Raw genomic sequence first — 22,586 nt, 5'->3', positions numbered from 1 at the left:
TATGCTTCTGACCTTGATGTGTTTTGATGTTCTTTGTTTAAAAAGTATACTGGCTTGCTTTCTATGTTTCTAATAAAGAACCAAGAGAAAAATTCTTTGTTGCAAATGAGAACATTACCACTGGATGCCACCATTTTTTGCTACAATATAGGACAAGAGAATCAAATCAAGATGTCCCTTTCAAGAACTAGAGAGGCCTTAAGGCCAGGGTACTTTAAAACTTGGAGAAGTCTCCATTCTGGCAGAGGGCTAGAAGCAGTATGGTTAATACCTAAATTACAGTTATGCAATAAAGCATTTCAAGAATGTTTCTTTGGGCCATATTATGCTCCAGGTATTAGAAATTTTCTTCTCAGTGGTAAATTAGAGTTCTAATAAGTTTGCAGGAGAAATGAAGACTAGCATTCCTGATTTTTCTGACCTTCCTCACACAATCCTCCAGTCTGTATACCTTCACTGGCTGGCTTTCTTCGTGCCTTGACTGGAGAAGTACACACGTTCTAAATATACATTCACAAAAGGAACTTGGCTTTCGAAATCAGCTTATAGGAGACCACTATCCCTCCTGCATACTTTAGACTAATCATCTTGATTATTAGCATTCTAGGTTGGTCTGTTAAAACTTTTAGTGCTAACTGGTACAGAATAATCAGAATTATGTGAGTTGTTAAAGGTTTTTTTCCCCCCACAAATATATCTTTTACTGGGATAAACAAGATTCAAAGTTTAATAATGACTCTTGAGCAGTTTTGATTTTGCAATCACAAACATTAATAGAAAATAAATTGTTATAGTAAATATTAAGTATTTTGCTTTTCATAATTCTGTATTAGAATTCAGCTATTTATCAGGTCATGCTTAATTTTTCTGAAAGTAAAATATCAGAAAGATACAGACATGTGAAAAGTAACAGTCAAGAAATGAAACTAGGCCAGGCGCTGGTGGGGCACACCTTTAATCCCAGCACTTGGGAGGCAGAGGCAGACTGATTGCTGAGTTCTAGGCCAGCCAGGGTTACACAGAGAAACCCTGTCTCAAAACAAACAAACAAACAAACAAAAGAACCTAATCCTTGGTGCCACCGTCTGGGCCTAATGTATTCAGAAGAATTCAGATCTCCTCCTGTATAAAGATAATCACTGTTGAACAGTCCAGAAGGTACAGAATGTAAGTGAGGTAAAGTCGGAGAGTGAGTGTTCTTTCCAAGTTGATCTAAATAAACCTAAATAAATCTAAATAAAGTTTCTACTACTTCCAGGCAGCTGGGGCTTATCTGATAGGGTTTATTTAATTTTTTTACTATTTATTATTACATCTAAGTACACTGTAGCTGTCTTCAGACACAGCAGGAGGGTGTCAGATCTCTTTATGGATAGTTGTGCACCACCATGTGATTGCTGGGATCTCAACTCAGGACCTTCAGAAGAGGAAGAGCAGTCAGTGCTCTTTAACTGCTGAGTCATCTCTCCAGCCCCTTGACTCCCTTTTAATTGGATGCTCTGGCAGGAACAGGCCTAGTGAATCTGGTCAATTTCAGGAACTTCCTGTGAGTTTTCCTTCCTAAGAACTTTCTACTATAGGATGCAAAATTTTGATCTTTGAGGAAACTTTTTATCCCATAAAATATGTACTTGTAAAAAATAAAACTCACATAATGAAGAGTGTTGCTTCCATCTCTACTTGCTTCCAGCAAGCAGTCTTTGATCTAGCTACCATATCTTACATACATGTATGATATTCTGTTCAAGGGATGAATGGGCCACAATGGAAAATTTGGGAATGTGGTACATACATATCAATGAGTACCAAAGCATACTAAGATTGATTACATTGTCTTTAATAAAAGTTAATCTTACACTGGCTTGGTAAACATGTCAGATCAGAATGAGTACATGGTTCTAAATGTTCTCAAAGTTGTCTTACTAAGTCGGTCACAGGTTAAAGTTCAGTTTGTAAGGCAAGCTACAAGTAGTATTTCTAGACAAGGCATTTCCACGTTTCATGACTTTTTTTTCACTAACCCAGAATTTGAGTTAGCTATTTGCTTACTACTTAGCTTATACCCCATGTTTAATCATTCATCCTCCAAAAGGCATCCATTGTCTAGGTTTGGCTGTTACAGTTGTAATAGCTAGAAACCAGAGTTCAGTTCTGTCAGGCAGTTCACTAGCTCCAGGTACTCCAGTGTCCTCCTCTGGCCTCATGTCTCTCACACACCCACACACAAATTGTTTGCCTAAATACTCTTGAAACTCTATAAAGAATTTACAAATAAAATATACCAAAGTTTGGCAACTGCTAGAACTGCATGCCAAATGTTCCCATGTTGAAGTGTGTTCCCAGGAAACTTCAGAAGGTGAGATCTTGTGGGCAGACCCTTGAAGATTATATAATCCTAGTCCATTTTGAGGGCCAAAGAGTCCAGAATCTTGCTCTGCTATATATTCTCACTGGTATGATACCTTGACACTCCAAAGAAATAGGACACTTAATTATGTACTGGAATCTGCAGACTTATAAGCCAAAATAAACTTATTAAGTCTTCTCATGTGTTCCATTATAAAGACCAAAGTTATCTCTCCTTTCCTTGTTTCCCCTCTGAAAACCCCCTATCCGGGATACAGATATTTTATCAAATAGGCATTTGGGAATAGAAGGTTTCAATTGAGAAAACATCCCAATTATATTGGCTAGTAGGCAAGTCTGAAATCACCTTGATGGAGAGCCCAGCCAACTGAGGTGGTGTCATCCCTCTACTCCCCAGGCCTGTGGTTCTGGAATGCTATATAAAATAAGCAGACAGAGTCACAGGCAGCAAGCCAACACGCAGCACTCCGAGGCCCTGCATTCGTTCCTGCCCTGACTTCCCTGGATGGTGGACTTCAAACTGTAAGATGAAATAAACCTTTCTTACCCAATTACTTATGGTCACTGTCTTATCACAGCAATAGAAATTCTGAGACAAAATTGTCCGCCAGAGAAAAACACTGACCACAACCTTTAAAAAAAAAAAGCTGGTGGAAGGAAGAATCTTGAGTTAAATCCACCTAAATTTGTAATGCTAAAGAGCTAACACCACACATTTTCTTTGAATTCATTTATTCAAGAGATAGCACACAGCCATTCAAAATCGTGAAAGTAGTAACAGAATAAGGTTGGAAAATTAAGATGAATTGCTATATTCCATTTGCACAATAAATATTTTTAAAGAAGCATGTAGATCTTTAAAAGCTTTAGCTAGATACTAACATAAATAAGCATTTTTATCTAAATTAAGTGGCATACTGATTTTCAAGTTGAACTATATCAATTGCATGGCAGTAAATACAGACATTTTAAGCATGGTTAAATGTGTAGTGTAATGTAAGTTGTCTGTTCCTCAGGTCTATTCCTGGTCTTGTGTTTGGATAAAAAAACAAAACAATAACAAAAAAAAAAACATGCTGGACAGCAGGAACATTTTACACAAATGTATCTACCATTAATAATTTATAAAGTGAATTGTACATTTTGAACACAAAATTCTTATGTCATAGTGTTGGCTATTTTTGGTATCCAACTTTGTCACTGGCTTTTGAGCTAGTTGAAACTTTGAGTTTCAAATTTTTCCAACAGAATATCCTTTTTAAAACCTTGTCTAAATGCAAAATTAACATCTCCATAAAATCCCTAATTGTGTGTTCACAAAGAACAAGCCATGTTTGTGAAGGCATACTTTATACAGAGAAAAGCCATGATCTGTGCTTGCTCACCCATTAGCAGTGACTCCTGTGAAGGCTCTTGTCTTAGCTTAGCTTCCCTCTACTTCTACACTGTTTTCCACTAAACATGGAGCATCCTGGGCCTAGTAAGAGAAAATTCTGGCAAAATTAAAGTAGTTTGTGACTTATTTACATAATTTTAAAACAGCTATTTGCTTTGTATTTGTAGTCCTCTGTAAGGCAACAACACAAGTATTTCAAAAGGCAGCCAGCCATACACTTAAAGTTCTAACACAACTTTGAAACCCAATTGTCAAGAATATTTGTTTTCAGTTTTAATCCCATATGTACAGAGTAGATGATATGCTTATCAGTGTCTATCTTTCCTAATTTCCCACCATATTCAAAATTCTCCCTTTGCAATTCATATCATCAATACACTTAGCAAGAACATGGATAAAATGGCAGAGTAAACCTATTTCATGCAAGAAACAGTGTTACACAAGAGCACATACAACTTTACAAAAATTGGGAATACTGTTACAGTCAAATAAACAATGGCCAAAGTGGGACTCATGCCAGATGTCCCATTCAGTCAAAATCCCGATTTGTAAGAACAAGAGGTGCCACCAATGTCCAGACATACAGCACAATGCCAATCCAACTGGAAGAGATTTTCACCCAGACTGCTGTCCACTGACTCTTCATCTCACGAGAAGGCTCATACCTACAATTTGAGAAAAAGTCAAAGTGACTGGAGGTCAAGGGCTTGTGTTACTAAGCCATCAAACGACTAGGCCCCTTAATTTAAGCTTCCTTTGTGCGGAGTTTGTGATAGCAATGTGCAGTAGCTCATGGAATCATGATGGTGCAGCCAAACCCTTCATACTGCTGCAGCAGACCACACACAGTTTGAGGCACAGTGTGCAATTTGTACATGTTATTAAGTAGGAATAGGTGAGAACGCAGTAAAGTCTCATCTGACCATTCTGTACACGGCTGCAATGCTTATCGCCCCTCCCCCTTCTCTACCTCACCTCCCTTCCCTTCTCAGATTTGATGGAGAAGGAAATAGATCCAGAAGTTAGCTGATTTTTTAATGTATGCACACCTTCATTTTTATTTGTATTTTTTCAACACATGGCTTTCTGTGTAGTCCTGGCTTTCCTGGAACTCACTCTATAGATCAGACCGCCTCCACCACTACATAGATCTAAGCCAGGCCTCCACCACTGCCTGGCTTAGATCTAAAGTTTCAATATTTGCTATACAGTAAATAAGCCATAAATTACTGACAAAAATACTGATAACTTACTCTTTCATAATAAAAATGAGTAAAGACTAGCATCAAATACAACCTCTGAAAAGAATGGTATTTTTCTCCATCTTTTGCTGGTTCTATAACTAATATAACTCACTCTGTAGACCAGGCTGGCCTCGAACTCAGAAATCTGCCTGCCTCTGCCTACCAGAGTGCTGGGATTATAGACGTGTGCCACCACCGCCCGGCTAGTCAAAGTCATTTTAAAAGCAAATTATGAAGTTATTTTTATTTTATCAGGAAAATATTAATTTTGAAGGGATTAACAAAAACTATAGTTAATAGCTTGGTCTTCTTGTAGGACTCATAAAAGTGGGAGCAGGGCTGTTGGGGACTCTTTTCTTTGGCTTGGTCCCCCTAAAGGGACCTTTCCTTCATACTGGGTTATCCAGCCTCACTATGAGGGGAGCTGCCTAGTCTTACTATAACTTGACATGCCATGGTTGGTTGATACCCATTTTCTGAAGAGAAAAAGAGGAGTGGGCTGGAGAGGTAGGGGGTAGGAACTAGGGTAAGAGAAGGAGGGGAAACTGGTTGGGATGTTAAGAAAAAAAAAGAAGTATTTTTATATAAAAAAGTTCTAAAAAAAAAAAAATCAACTCACATTAACACATCTGCATCAAAAATTTTCAGATACTTTTTAATTTTTATTTTATGTATTGTATGGTTATTTTGCTTCTATATATGTCTATGCTTATGTTGCCATTGTCTAGACAAGGTATCAGATGCTCTGGAAATGGAGTTACAAAATTGTGAGGTACCATATGGGTGCTGAAAATTGAACCTGGGTCCTTTAGAAAAGCAGCCAGACTCTTAACCAGAGTCATCCACCTCTCCAGCCCAGTTTTTCAGATCTTTCAATGACATCGTTAAAAAAGAATCCTCTTTTAAACAATCGTATGAAACAACTATATGTTGTTATTATAGTATGTTAGGGATAAATTTACAGTATTAAAACTTAAAAAAATAAATGGTATGTTAAATCAAGTTATAGTTAACATGCATTTCTGTTAAATGTGCTTAGTGACATTTTCCATTTAAGCTTCCTCAAGATTTGTACAACTATTTTTGTGTAATTGTCAGAAGTCTGTACTTCTCAGAATTCATTTTAACTACTAAAATACATTAGAGGACTAAGAAGTACTTTGAAGTCAAGAAATGGCTCAGGAGGTGAAGTACTTGCCTTGCAAACATTAGGGCTGAAGTCTGAATCCTAGAACCCACATTTTAAGAGCCAGGGATGGTGGCATGGGAGAGGTGGGCACAGAAGAGTCACTGGAGTTTGCGAGCTAGCTAGTCCATTTAGTGCTCCAGAGCAAGGTGGAGAAATGGTCACAGTGCCTAAAAAATGCATACTGAGTTTCCTCTCTGGCGCTCACACACCAGGTACACATATACCTATATACACACAAATGTGTATACACACACACACACACACACACACACACACGCACACTTAAGTAGTGCCATATATCATGAAAACTCCACGAGAATTATCTGAAGTCATCATCCATACCTGTACCAGTTGGTGAGAGTCATCATGATGTAAAGTGAAGCCAAGAAGAGCATGAAATGAAAGAAGGAGTAACTGTAGGTGACGCCATCCCTTTCGTTATCCACAGCTCGGTGGACGCCATCGCCATCATCTAGTGACCCGTCACTCCGGCCGTTCCCGTCTTCTATCAGTGCTGACTCATCACTTGTTAGAGTCAGCTTATTCACCTGACTGTTGTTGGAGGTACGGATGCTGCGTGAACAAGTTCATAGAGAAAGAAACTGTTTTAAATGATTCCTTAGTCTATATGAATACACTTCCTGAAAAAGTGGATTTATAGCCTGTCTTACCTTGAGTAAAACACACACAGCAGGAAGAGAATGAGTCCTATAATCCCTTGAGGATGCCACCACTGAACAGATTGCCCGTCCTTGGGGATTGGCCTTGTGGTATTGAAGCCAATAATGCTTAGTAGACTTGGATTGCAATTTGTTTCTAAAAAATACATTAAAGTCATTAAATGTTACAGTAATATAAAAAAATTAGGATATATTTAACTCTTGGAACCTCCAAACAAGTATTAAAAGGCCCACATTAACAAAATATTTAAACATAATTTGTGTATATTAATAATGAGACTTTAGCCGGGTGGTGGTGGCGGCGCACGCCTGTAATCCCAGCACTCTGGGAGGCAGAGGCAGGCGGATTTCTGAGTTCGAGGCCAGCCTGGTCTGCAGAGTGAGTTCCAGGACAGCCAGGGCTATACAGAGTAACCCTGTCTCGAAAAAAACCAAATCAAAAAAAATTTTTTTTTTTTAAAAATGATGAGACTTTAGAAAAGTGTTTGGAAAACTAAAATCACTTTCTTTCCAATCTTATCTCAGAGCCAAGGTATTTTGGTCAGCAAATGAATACAATTTAGATATCTTATCCAAAGTTAGTACATTTAGAAATACAAGTTGTTTAGCCATTTTAGAATCTAACAAAATAGGCTCTAAACCAAAATTAATCAAGAGATACTTAAAAGGAAAAATCCACTAAGGTCCTTAACAGCTATGCCCCAAATACAAGGGCATCCTAGTTTGTAAAAGAAATATAGCTAAAGCTTAAATCTCATATTGCCCTCACATACTAATGGGAGACTTCAATACTCCACTGTAACCAATGGACAGGTCATTCAGCTAAAAACTAAACAGAAGTACTATAGCTAACATATGTTACAAACCAAATGGACCTAACAGACTGGTATAGAACACTGCACATAAACAGACAAGAACATACCCTTCTGTACCTTATGGAACATTCTTCCAAATTGACCACATATTTGAAGACAAAGCAAATTGCAACAAATACAAGAAAATTGAAATCCCTACATCCTATCAAGCCATCACAGATTAAGCTAGGTATCAACAACAAGAATATAGCATACTCAAACTTCTGGGACACAAAGGGGAACTAAGAGGAATTCCTACATGAGAGAGAGAGAGAGAGAGAGAGAGAGAGAGAGAGAGAGAGAGAGAGAGAGAGAGAGCTCTCATACTAGCAACTGAAGAACACACCTGAAAGTTCTAAACAAAAAGAAGTAAGCACATGATGCAAGAGTAATAGACTGCAAGAAATAACCAAACCAAGGGCAGAAATAAAACAGAAGCAGGATACAAAAAGTCAATGAAACAGAGTTGGTTCTTTGAGAAAAATCAACAAGATAGGCAAACCCTTACCCAAACTAACCAAAATGTGGAGGCTATCCAAATTAACAAAATGAGAAATGAAAGGGTACATGAAAGACACCAAGGAAATATAGAAAAATCATAAAAATATACTAAAAACCCATATTCTACCAAATTGGATAACCTAAAAGAAATGGATAATTTTGATAGGTAACATTTACCAAAGTTACCAAAAATCAGATTTTAAAAGACCTATAATCCCTAGTGAAATAGAAGCAGTCATTAAAAGTGTTCCAACTGAAAAAATCCCCAGGACCAAATGGATTTAGCACAGACTTCTACCAGACTTTCAAAGGAGAATTAGCATCAGCACTCTTCAAATCCCAGCAACTACATGGTGGCTTACAACCATCTATAATGAGATCTGATGCCCTCTTCTGTCTGGAGTGTCTGAAGACAGCTACAGTGTACTCATATTTAATAAATATTTAAAAAAAACAAAAAACAAAAACGTAATACTTGCAAACTGAATCCAAGAACACATCAAAAAGACCTTATCCAAGAAATCTCAGAGATGGTTAATATACAAAAATCAGTAAATGTAATCCACCAAATAAAACTCTCATAATTATCTCATTACAGAAAAAAACTTTGACAAAAATCCAACACCCCTAAAAGTTTAAAGAGATTAGGGATACAAGGGTTATACCTCAATATAATAAAGGCATTTATAGTAAGCCTTTATTATGGCCAACATTAAATTAAATGGAGAGACACTCAAAGCAATTCCACTAAAATTAGAAACAAGACAAGGTTGTCTATAAATATCTACTCAATATAGTACTTGAAGTTTTATCCAGAACAATAAGATAAGTGAAGGAGATGAAGGGAAAAAAATGGGAAGGAAGAAGTTAAAGCACTGTTATTTGCAGATGGTGTGATAGGATACAAAAGTGACCCCAAAAATTCTACCAGTGAACACCTACAGCCAAAAAAACCAAAGTAGTAACTGATCAAAAAAAAAAAAAAATCAGTAGCCTTCCTATACACAAATGACAAACAGAATGAAATCAGACTGGAAAAGAAACACCCTTCACAATAGCCACAAATACTATAAAATATCTTAGGAGTAACTCTAACCAAGCAAGTGAAATATCTGTATGCTAAAAACTTGGCATCAGATAGTAAGATCTTCTGTGCTCATGAACTGATAGAAGTAACATAGTAATAAACCTGGCCATCTTACCAAAATGCAATCTCCATCAAAATTCCTACACAATTCTTTATAGACCTAGCTAGACAGGACAATTCTCAACTTTGTATGTAAAAACAAAAGCACCCAGGATAGCTAAAACAATGCTATATAATAAAAACAACTTACAGAGGTAGCACCATCCCAGATTTCAAGCTATAGTAATACAAATCACCTGGTATTTGCAAAAAACAGACAAGCAGATCAATGGAATGGAATGGAATCAAATCAAAGACCCAGCCATATCTACACACCTATGGACATCTGATTTTTGATAGACATCAGAAATAAGAATGGGGGAGAAAGAACATCATCAACAAATGGTGGTGGTCTAACTGGATGTCTGCATGTAGAAGAATGCAAAAAGATCCATATCTATCACCCAGCACCAAACTCAAAGTGCATCAAAAACCTCAATATAAAACCAGATACGATGAGCCTGATAGAAGAAAAGAAGTGGGATACTCTTGAATCCATTGGCACAGAAGACAAATTCTGAACAGAACTCCATCCAATAGCACAGGCACTAAGATCAATAATAAATTGAACTCAAGAAACTTAACAGCTTGTATAAGACAAAGGATATGCCAATCAGACAAAGTGGCAGCCTACAGAATGGGAAAAGATTTTTACCCATTCCATATTTAACAGAGAACTAATATCTAAAATTTACAAAAGTAGATCTCAAAAATCCCAAATAATCCAATTAAAAAATGGGGTACAGATATAAACAGAATTCTCAATAGAAGAAACTCAAATGACTGAGAAACACATAAATATTCAACATCCTTAACCATTCAAGGAAATGCAAATCAAAACTTCTTTGAGAGTCCATCTTACACTTGTCAAAATAGCTAAAATCAATAACACAACTGGCAGTATATGCTGACAAGGGTAGGAACTGGAATACTCCTCCACTTCTGGTGGGAGTAAAAACTTGTACAGCCACATTGGAAATCAATACAGTGGCTGTTTTCCTCAGAAACTAGGAATCAATCGACCTCAAAACCCATATACCCAAAAGATGCTTCATCCTACCCCAAGGATTCTTACTCAACAATGTTCATTGTGGCTTTATTCATAATAGCCAGAAATTGGAAACAACCTAGATGACCCTCAACAGAAGAATGGAAAAAGAGAATGTAGTACATTTACACAATGGAGTATTACTCAGCTATTTTAAAGTCATCACAAAATTTGCAGGCAAATGAGTAGAACTAGAAAAAAAGATCCTTAGTGAGGAGGTAACTCAGACCCTGAAAGATAGATATGGTATTTGCTCATAAGTGGCTATCAGCCATTATATGTAAATGATATATCTAAGCTACAATTGTAGATCCAGAGAGGTTAGGTAAAGAGGACACCAGATCTGGGGGGATACCAGAATCTCTCTGGGAGGGGGAAAGAGGTTTTACAGGTGTACTGGGTGTGGGTCAGGATGGGAGTGGGGAATCAAGGGGGCAGTGGAGATGGAGTGGATGGTCAGAGTTCAGGAAAAGACACCTGGAATTGGGGAACATTTGGATTAGTGAGGAGTGGAACCATCTTAGAATATATGAAGGTGATCCTAATGGGGACTCCTTAAGTAGTGGGGCATATGGAGTCTCAACTGGACATCTCTTGTTACTAGGTAAGGCTTCTAGTGGTGGGACTTGGTTATGTTCAATGAAGTTGTTGGCTAAGGTGGTCCCATGGAAATTCTCAAACAGCCCATTCTTTTTATTAAAACAAAGTGTTGCTCTCTGCAAACTGACAGCAGGGCCCAACTGCTGAGGACAACACACACACAACTCACTGAACATAGACACTTGCATTCTATTGGTACAGGAAGGTACTCTGCAGGCTACTTAGAGAAATGTATACACAAACCCAGTCACAGAACCTTCAACTTATAATCCAATCCTGCCTACAAAATATGCTAGGGCAATGGTGGCACAGAACTTGTGGAAGTAATTAACCAATGTCTGATTTTACCTAAGCCTACTCTACCAGAAGAAACTTCTATACTTGACACTGCTTGAGTATCCAGAGACTAGGTATCCCAGATGCCTATAGTAAAACCAAACAAGATTCTGCTATACTTGTGCTATACTCAGTGTCTTGTCTAGTCATCATCTGAGTCTTTTTCTAACAGCAGATGGGAACAGATGCAGAGACCCACATGCAGACACTATGTGGAGAGAGTCTAAATGGAAGGACTCCATCACATCCCTCAGAGCTCAGGGAATCCTTAAGGCACCAGGCTTATCTACTACTTTAGAGCATGTTTATAACATATTACCCTCATAAAACTCAAGAAAATAAAATCCATCATATCTTGTTTAAAAGAAGAAAAGAAATGCAAAGCAAGCGTTTTAAGCTTTTTCTACCACTTTCTTTACCATTTTGAAAAGATAAGCATCCACCAAAGCAGCATTTCTCTATTTTATTTCTCCCCATATTCAACTATCTTAGATAACTGTAAAAATGAAATATATATGAATTTTTAGAGCCATATCATTTTGTTAGTAGAGGAAGAAACTAAGTGAAAAGAAAAGATAGCAGCACCTCCGAGATGAACTGGTACTGCCTATCTACTTTACCTCTCTACTAGTAATTAAGTAGCTTCATCTCTTAAAGTGACAAGTTTTGAAAATATAACCAACACTTGATGACGCATTATAAATAAAACATACCTGGTTCATTAGTCATAGCAGACCATGTCAAATACATTGTGTAGACTGTAATTACTGAGGACTGTAGCAAGCCAGATCTTGGTTGTGATTCTTGGATCCTGGGCAGAATAGACATTACAGATGCGCCAATGCAGAGGAGCATGTTCACACTGATGAACGCCTTGTTTTCCGCACAGCTGGCTGGGTGAGTATAGTAGACAAAGAACAGGACGACGGCAACCAAGGACAGCAGATAATTCAGAGCTGTAGCTGACAGCAAGGCTGTGAAAGAAATACAATTGAATTATTAGATTTTATAAAAATATTAGGAATTTACATAGCATCTGGTTCTAAATAAATCTTACATTTTATGTAATTAATCAGTTCAAACTTGTTATTATAATTATACAACCAAAGAAATCCCCTTAGCTGTTAGGCATCCTTTGTACTTTTATATAGTGTTCCAAAGTTCTTGTTTGTGCTGTGTATTGCTGCTGACCAATTACACAACTCTATGTTTATTTCTAGTAGCCTTCTCTTTAAACTTTTAGTGTACTGGAACATTTAGGTGCAAAAATAAAGCTTTAAGAAATTGATTCTGAGTGTTGTTCTGGCTATTCAAGGGTCTTTGGTTTCTTTACTGTTCCCTAGATAAATTTCTAGTTACTAAGAACAAAATTTTCAACAAGTTACTGATATAGTCACTTATAACTTCAACTGAAAAGCTCTTCGGAGAACATCAGAACACAAAAATCCTAAGTCATTTACCGGCAGCCTGTTCATTTGCCATCTGTCTGTTAATCGCCAACATTCAGTATTCTGAAAAGAGAAGAAATAAAAGCTTACCTGCATACCAGCATCTTGAGTTCCCTTCTTCCATTTTTTCAACCCACGATTCATTCCAAGAATGGGCAAAATCAATAAGTAAAACTAGTTGTATAAGGATGAAACAGAAGGCACCCGCCATGCCTACATAAAACCACACTGAAAGAAAAAACAGTGCCATTTTAAATAAATGAATGAATGCTTTCATTTTTATTATTTTTCTTAGGAATCCTAATACAAAAAGAGAAAACAAAATTATACGTAAATTGATTTTGCAACTGGGGCAAAAAAAGAAAATCTAAGCAAGAAAAAGTAGAACGCCAGGTAGCAGTTACTATGGTTTCCTTTACAAAACAAAAGATTATCACAGATTTTTAAAAAGCTCCTCACCAGTTGTGAAAGTGCCTTCAGGGATGAAGAACGCGCCAATGATAATTGCAATTGCTGAAGCAAATTTAAAGAACCAGAATCTAAGACAGAAACAAACATAGTAAGAACCCAAAAACCAACTCACATAGCAAAGCTTCTGAGACCCACTTCAAGAACAGTTACACTTTATATAGTTCTAAGCATATACTGAACATTTAAAAAATCATTATGTAAGCTATTGTAAAGATGGTCGTAAGAAAGACGTGCCATCAATTCATTTAAGAATACTGGCTTCATTTCAAAGCACTGAGCTGCATAATATGTTTATATATAAAGTACAATTTCATTTCATTAATGAATAGCTTTAGTAAATTATGACAAATGCCTATATCCAAAATAGTAATTTAAGACAGCTAATGACTAAAACAGTAAAAACCTGTTATAGAATATTGCATTTTTACTTCCTGCCTTTGGCATAGCATGTCAGTAAATAAATAATAGAACATATTTAGAAAAACTATAAGAAGAAACAGATAAAATTCAAATCATTCAAATAAAATACCAAATGACCTACTCAATATTAAAGGAGACTGATTAGCACTTTTGTTTTCTTTCAAGGTTGTGGAAAACAATCACCTAAAAAAGCAGTACTTGCTCAGTAATAATGTTTCTAGTTAGCTGCCTTGTAGATCTAGGAATTCAGAGTTCTATATAATAGAATTGGTTCACCAAAAGCTAAAAGGGGCACCGAAACTCTTACTTTAATCACACATAGAGCCTCCTTATTAAAATACATAATCAGACGTGATGCCAATAAATGACCTACCACTATTATTTAATATCCAAAACAAGACTTTTTCCAGTAAAAATCAACAGTTTTTTAAACTTTAACGAAAAAGAGAAATCTGTTTTGAAATTTATTTAGATAAAATCAGAATTCCTGGGAGGAAAAGGTGGTATAGCTGTTCTTTCTCTCCGTAATCAAAGCTTACCCATTGTGGACTGCTGCTCTAGGGTCACTGCTGCTTTTCACTTTAATCATGAGTAAAGAGAGCAGAAGATAGAACATGGCCAGGCCAAAGCACAGGCGATACACAGCTTTGTAGCCAACCAGAATATTACAAGGAACAACACCTTTCTCATTCTCACAGAACCCAGGAATCTAGAAAAACAAAATGGGTTTATGATCAATACTTTTCATGAACTAAAAGTTCCATGTTAACTCTAATCTGCTTTAACATAGACTCAGACTCAGACACAGACAGACAGACAGACAGACACACACACACACACACACACACACACAGTCAATATAAACATTTTAATCTGGTAAAATGGGGGTGGGGGATAAGCATTTATTTAATCCTAGCGTTGTGGAGGTAGAAGTAGGCAGAGCTCTATAATTTCAAAGTCAACCTGGTCTACACATTGATCCAAGCCAACTGGGGCTACATAATGAGACCTTTTCACAGACACACAGACACACAGACACAGACAGACAGACAGACAGACACACACACACACACACACACACACACTAAAATTTCTAGGCAAGCAAACAATAAACTAACAATGGCCAAGCTAAGATGGATGATTACTTTGAGCTCAAGATTTATTTTTATTCTTTAAATATGTATTTTAAGTTACATAAAAGCAAAATTGTTCCTATTTATACTGTTATCATAATTCTAAATTTCCTAAGAAAATTAGCATTCTACTGTGGTATGTTGAATTATATATGCAAGATAGGTAGGAAGAAGTAATCAAAAGCTTAAATTACATAAGACAGTCACATCTAAGACAGAGACTGAAAAGTGGCTTTTTAAAGCTAAGGTTATTTATATCGATTTTGAGTATAAGACCTTTAAATGTTATTTGTGACCATAAGGAGTTTGTCTTTTTTTGTTTGTTTGTTTTTGTTTTTTGGATTTGGTTTTTTCGAGACAGGGTTTCTCTGTGTTGCCGTGGCTGTCCTGGAACTCACCCTGTAGACCAGGCTGGCCTCGAACTCAGGAATCCGCCTGCCTCTGCCTCCCAGAGTGCTGGGATTACAAGCGTGTGCCACCACTGCCCGGCGAGTTTATCGTCTTAACTAGAGCTGACATATTTTCATATTGTAATTGAGAATGTTGAGAAGCAGCAGGGACCACTTCAGAAGGTATAATCAACTGGGGTAGAGATTGGGGCACAGGAACAGCACCATTGCCAGGCAACATGGATGCCAGCCCAGTCTAGGGCTTGATCTCCACCCACACACTCACAGACAGAATGTTACATTGAACTTAGAATATCAAGAAGAAACGTTTGTGAGGTAAGTGACAGTATTATTTAGAACTACACATACTGTTCATATGTATAAGAATAAACTATTTCTCCCATGCCTAATAGCAGTACTCCAAGTACTGCAGTTTAGATACCAGTTTTATAGCGGTTATATCCAGGAACTACCTAACTGCACATGAACTCTAAGAGGTAGAAGAACCCTGTGAGCTCCTCCCTTCTCCATCACTGATGTCAGTGGTCCAATCACATGAACATCACAGAGGCTGTGAGCTTGCAAGTACAATGTTATGCCTAGTCAGGATTTGATACCATTCTTCACTTTGCTCTGGCTCTGACATTCTGTTCCTACATAAACAGTGTTCCCTGAGCTTTGGGTGCAGTTGACACAGATAACCCATTTATGGCTGAGCATTTAACCATCAAGTTATTTTTTCAACACTAGTATCTAAGCCTCTGTCGGAACTGGTGTCTATTGTAAAACACAAGCTTCTCTGACCATGGCTAAATACCACTGAGCTGTATATCTGAAGAACAGTTACTTAGAAGGAAATCTGATGGTAGTCCATTTAGTAAAACAGCAGTAGTATCCCAAGTAGGCCTAATACTCTATTCAGGCTTTTGGTGAGGCTTACAGTAAAAGGGTTTACAATAAGAGATGTAATTTCCTTCTAGTGTAGGGGCCTCTCTGACAGGCTTGCCACTACTGTACCCTTGGGTACATCTTGCCTGGCTAGTTGGTACTGTCAACAACTGATTAAGGCTGCAAATGACAATTCTTCCCCAACAACCTGAACAGCAACTACTGATAATGAGGGCGGGCTGTAGGAAGGAAGCATCCAGACCACTTCCCGCCTCATTTCTTTGTGGCCTGAGACTAAAGCATGTTGTGTCTTCAGTAATGGAATCTACCATCTGTTCTGGTGGAAACTAACAATCCTAGAAACTGTGAAAGAACATTTTCTGTGCTGCCATCATAGACTATAATCTACGAAAACTGGGAGTACATATTACTGTACTTTTATATTACTTTATTTTTAATATCCCAAGTCATTTTATGCATACTCTACAATTTTAGTTCATCAACATTAAAACAGAAGCCTGACCTTATTCAGTTGTTCTTCCATTCCTGGTATTAACATTACACAAGCTACACATACTCCAACAAGCAAGAAAAGTGCGTAGATCAATCTAGTCACAGTGGAGTTGTTCCCACTGGGGCAGCATCGGCACAGCAAACACGGGGCACTGCCACACAAACACGGAATCTAGAAAAAGTATTAAACATCAGCACAGTTTAAAATAGTCCAATAAAATGCACATTTTATTTGCTGAAGGGATAAACAGTGACATTAATTCAAAAAGCTTTAAAGTATTTGGCTCGCATGCATTAATCTGCATGCTCTAAAAACCTACGGCAAAGATGGAACAAGGTCAAATAATAAATGGCCTTTGTCCTCTACATCAAATAAGATTATTTAAAAACATGGGAAATGACCATCAGAAACCAAGACTTATCTCAGAAACAGAAGATTCATAAATAGCACAGCTACTAAGCTCACCTCCAAGCCCCACCTACCGGGTAAGAATACAGCCATAGAATCCTAGGAATTCTCAACTTTAGCAGGCAATAGGGGGAGGGGGGATAAAGGGTGATCCACCACAACCCTGAAGTGAATTGGTATTCTTACTTTTTCCTCTTCCATCTTTCTGTTAATAGCAATAAAACTATCACTAAAACAATGTTGGGCTTTTTTTAAAAGGGTACGTTAACAACTGGATAGCAACTAGCTAGCTTTCTCTAATGAACTCCTTGCTGAACTAAGAAACGAGTAGGCTTTTGACCAGGAAAGCTTAACAAGTACAGGCATTAATAAGGAATATCTTAAAAAGGCAAAATTTAAGTATTCTCACAAGGGTTATCCATAACCTAGACTGAACTCTATCAGTCAGACTCTATCAGGTTGGAGGTACCAGGGTATTCCAGCTCTGGGGAAAAGAACCACAGACACTCCAGGGAAATAGTGTTGTGCTAAACAGATTTCTATAGCAAATATAACTGCTAAGATGTACACAAAGCAGCTGTACATTATGTTTCAGGAACAGAAATTGATGGCATAGCAACTATGCAAACATATACAGAAGAATTCTATGACTACAAAATAAAAAAAATAAGGCATTTACATAAAAATAACACAGTGAGAAAAGGACAAATCCTGCCAATGCACTTCATTTGAGCTAGAGAAACAAAAGACAGAGGAAAGGAAGGGTGAGTGGGAGAGGGAGGGAGGGGCTAGAGGAGGGTCGCCTGATGAGGGAAAGAGACTGAGACCTTAGCCTTAGAAATGAAATGAGAAAAGAGCAGATCAGGACGAGAAAGCAATCGCAGGGATAATGAAAGAAAAAACAAGAGAACAAGCATGCTACCCAGGAACAAAAAGACACTGCTGAATTAAAGAAAGAATTACTTGGGATAATTACCTAAATGCAGGCCAAGAAGAAGTAACAGTGATCACTTACCTTTTGCCTTAACAATGGAAAAAATAATCAAGCAATTATTTCAGATACAGTATGAACTAATAAAACCGGAAAGAAATGCAAGGTGGTGATTCTGGAAAGCAGATGGTGTAGACCCTAGTCTCCTTTCTAACTAGGAGACTAGGTCAGGACAGCAGTTTACCTGAGGAGACAGAGCTGGGAATGCACAGAAGTGAAAGCAGCTAGCATTCCTAGGGCAGAATCCCAGCTGTCTAAAACAGACTAGATTCATTTTACTTATAAGCAAGCATCAAAGGCATAAACATCTCTAAGTAATTCACTTATATCCAAGAACATAGCCCAAGAATAATCTTTAAAAATGAAAGGATCCCCAGCCTTCATCAAGGTAAAACCTCTGACATCTAACAGAGACTCAGAAGACATGCAGAACAGGAAAATACAGCCCATGACGCGGAGGGCTAGTAGTCAAAACCAATCTGGAAGGTTACATGTACAAATGTCCTTTGATATTGTTAACAACACTTTGCACAGTCAAGACAGTAGAGGGAGACTAGAGCATGAAAAGGAGACATGGAAGATAATTTAAAAGAACCCATTAATATTTGGAGATAAAAGCAAGATATGTCAACTCAATACCATAAAAAAAAAATGACATGGGTTTTCACATTTATGCTTAGCCAACGCAGGAGACAGGAATAAAAGACAAAAAACTCAGAGCAGAAGGCAAAACTGAAGAGAATAAAACAAGGCTCTTGACAGCTGACCAGCAAGTGGAGTTGACAACACATTGACCACATAAAAGCAGACATATGCAGGTGACATTTCACCACACTAGGCTCCCCAAATATCCTACCCAGACAGGAACCTACAAGTTTTCTCTGGGTGCACCAACAACCTCAGATGAGCTTTCTGCTGCAAATCGCAAAACTAGATCAGTTCATTATAGAGTCAAAGCTGACAAATTCCACCATACTGTTCTGTATCTCATAGCAATCAGGAATAATTTCTTTAAGAAAAGAAAAAAAAAGAAAAGAAAAAGAAAAACCATTGTGTTACAAAACAAAACCCGAGTGGAGCTTAGCAATGAAATGGGTATTTGGTGACTCCTACTTCTTTTCTCTTAATTACTTAAACACATTAACTATTTTGGGTAAAGAAATGGTTGTGATTGTTTACAAGATCTAGTTATTAAAAAAAATCTATTTAGAACATCAAGGCTGACCTTATATTGGGGAAAGGTATGTTAGTGGCCAAATGTATTACAGTTGGATAAAAGGTCCAGAAATGCTCACATGTAATTGTTCTTTCATACATTTTCGTAGTTCAGGAGTAATGTTCTGTAGTTATTTTATGAACAAGAAGCAAAGTGTTACTAAATTCGACTGAGTCTTCAAAAATCTGTTAAAAAATGCAAGCCTTTAAATTATGGATTACTTGACATAATTTAACAATTTCAACCATAGGAACTGTTGAATAAAATTTCACCTCATCAAAGTTCCCAAACAAGTAAGCATATTAATTTAGGAGTTGGAAAAGATGGATTTGTACATCATAGTACAAATTCTACTTACAGATATGTACTGAAATTTAATAGTTAACAGGGGCAGACTAAGCCAAGCCCGCACTGTGAACCTCCAGATGAGTCCTAGGAAAGGTTCATCAGTGACCAACCTGCCCCCTAGCTTCAGTCATACCTGACCCTGCCGCTGGTGCAACCTCTTCAGTGTTCCTAGGTATAACTGATGCTGGCCAGGCAGCACCAGTTTCATCAAAGACATTAGTGAATGAAAGTGTTGACCTAGCCGGGTGGTGGTGGTGCACGCTGGGAGGCAGAGGCAGGCGGATTTCTGAGTTCAAGGCCAGCCTGGTCTACAGAGTGAGTTCCAGGATAGCAAGGGCTATACAAAGAAACCCTGTCTCGAAAAAAACAAATCCAAAAAACCAAAAATAAAAAAAGAAAGTGTCGACCTAAATTGTAGATATAGTAATGCAACTTAACCAATGGTGTTCTCCAAAGCTATTTTGACTTAAAATACATATATACAAAAATTCCCTAAAACTTAAAAAAGAAAAAAAAAATTGAAATACCGACCCTGAGACCAAAAAACGGTACTCATAACTAAACTGGAAAATAATAAAATGGGGACTTCATATGCTTTTAACTGCTGTGTGCCCACACTACTACCAAGCTAACTCTAGTATTACAAATTAAATAATGCAATAACCTAACAAACAGTCACCAAGGAAATGTTTTATAATAACTACTTACAACTGTTATGTGTATGCATGTGTGTCTATGTATGGGAGTATGTGTCCATAGGAGTCAACTGTCAGTGGGGAGCAGAAGGAGGTGTGATATTCCCTGGAGCTGGAGTCACAAGCAGTTGTGAACTGCCGAATGTGTAGGTGCTGGGAACTAAACTCCATAATCTAGCAAGAGCAACATGCTGAATCATCTCCCCAGCTCCTATTTAAAAGTTTTATTACACTAAATTTTGCCTTCTGTATAAAGGGTCAACAGACTCAATTAGGCTCTCTTACTTAATCTCTTAGGTCAAGTTTCCATAAGCAACTGCAATTAGAAAAATATAAGCGAATAGCTTGTTGGACTTCCAAAACAGTATTGGTTAAAAACTAATAATGATTCAAGTCATACCAAAGCATTTTTCAAAAGATGAGGCCAGTACATTGGTTAACATACAAGGGGATGATTTGGTTAGTCAAAAATTGGTTACGAGTTACACTTAGAAATCATAGGCCAAAAGAATAAGATCTGAATCCAAATACCTCGCCCAAAGCAATGAAGGTTTTTATTACAAACTGCACTGCCAATGTTTTGTCTATTGGATTACGGGGTCGTCTGTGCCATCTGGATAACGAAATCTTGCACTGTTCTAAAGAGGATTGTACTGTCTCACGAAAATGCAACATACCCATCCCATAGCATCAATTTTTCAGATTGCACGCTCATGTTTTGCGTCAAAAAGAAAACAATAATAATAATCAGTACCACAGACCTGAACACCTTTTCTAGAAAACATAAATTTGGAAATAATAAGAATCAAGGCAACCGAAACCGAAGAAAGCAGGTAGCAAGAGAATTTAGAAAAACAAACAAAACAAAACAAAAAACCCGAGAAGACTACACCGACACTTGTCAAGATGTTCCAAATAACGGGCCCGACTCCCCGGCGGCTGCGTGTCAGAACAAAGAGGCCTCTGGGAACGACAGTGCCGCAGTGCGAGGTCGCCGGATTTGGGGTGACAAGGAGAGACGCGGTGTCCGCGGGAGGAAGGAGCTGCAACAGCGACCGCCGAGGCTCACACCACAGGGAAAGCCATAGCGCGGGAGACGCCCCGCTCCGCCCGGCCTCGCCCTTAAGAGGCTTCAGCCGAGCCGAGCTGACCCGAGCAAGGCGGATAAACCCAGCTCGCACGGGCCGCGAGCCCCAGGCCGCCTTACCCAGCTCGCCACGGAGCACAGCCCCAGAACGCTCCCCATCGCCGCTGCGTCACCAGCCCAGCGCGAGCCGACAAGATGGAGACAGCTTCTTTTCTCCTTTTTCTGGGCTTATTTACTGTCTGGCAGGCACTTCCGGCGCAGACGCACCCGCCCCTCAGCTTCGCGCGTGCGTCACTTCCGCTCAGACCTGGACCTGGAGACTGCGGCGGGGCATGCGCAGTGCGCTTACGGGAGGAGAAAGGGCGTGGTCTTCAGCAAAGCCACTCTTCGAAGTACCACTCCTAGAAAATAGATCTGTGGGTTCGTGGGGCGGCCCTGTTTCGCCAAGTAAAGAAGACCCGTTCATTATCTTGAATTTGGACGTTAGAAGAGCTCTGAACTGTTACTGTTTTTTGAGACATTGGTTCCTCTTGTGATTTAGCTATCTAATTTTCACAATTGTTATTGTTGATGTTGTTGTTCTACTCACGTACACTTTTTTTATGCCTGCAGCCACTACTTTCACTGGTATATACATATGCCTATTATTTTCTCCAAGTATTGTCCTTTCAGTTCTTTTGTTTACTATTAATGCACATTTTAACTTCTTTTTTTCTAGTAAGATTTTCCAAGTACATGGTTTGTACTTGAAAAATGCTTCACTTAGTTAAGACATTTATATAATATAGGGGTTTATTGACAGCTATTCGGATATACAATTAACATCCTTGTTTTGATGTGTATGTTTGGGATGTGTCCATAGGAAAGTGTTGATTCTTATTTTTCTGTAATTTGCCCTTGAAAATATTCTATGAGAAGAGTTTAGTACACAGACACCACTTTGAAATACCCATTACTATAAATATTTTAAAATAAAGATGTCTCATAAAATTGACAAAAATAGCACACAGAGGGGTGGAATAACCCTTATCAGTCTGGCAGAACTACAAGTGTCTTGTTGCAAACAAGAGATAACCAGCATGTTTTGAGCACGCCAATCTGTAAAGTCTCTGGAATGAGCTCCCTAGTATTTGGTAACTGAAGCTTGGAAAAAAAAATGAGCTACAAAATGTTCAGT

At 38.0% G+C, this 22,586-nt stretch overlaps 1 protein-coding gene across 1 annotated transcript; it reads right to left on the bottom strand.

Moving 5' to 3' along the window:
• Positions 1-1,816: 1,816 nt before the first annotated feature.
• Positions 1,817-21,689, bottom strand: Serinc1 (serine incorporator 1). Its single transcript, XM_052163195.1, has 9 exons — positions 21,530-21,689; positions 16,674-16,835; positions 14,280-14,449; positions 13,309-13,388; positions 12,940-13,077; positions 12,115-12,375; positions 6,868-7,012; positions 6,539-6,769; positions 1,817-4,428 (listed from the first exon to the last, which is right to left on the bottom strand). Exons 1-9 carry the CDS (start codon positions 21,566-21,568, stop codon positions 4,293-4,295), a joined length of 1,362 nt encoding a protein of 453 aa, XP_052019155.1. The 5' UTR covers positions 21,569-21,689; the 3' UTR covers positions 1,817-4,292.
• Positions 21,690-22,586: the final 897 nt, after the last annotated feature.

The sequence above is a fragment of the Apodemus sylvaticus genome, chromosome 19 (genome assembly GCF_947179515.1).
Source record: "Apodemus sylvaticus chromosome 19, mApoSyl1.1, whole genome shotgun sequence".
Classification (NCBI taxonomy): domain Eukaryota; kingdom Metazoa; phylum Chordata; class Mammalia; order Rodentia; family Muridae; genus Apodemus; species Apodemus sylvaticus.
This window is presented reverse-complemented; position numbering and strand designations above follow the sequence as displayed.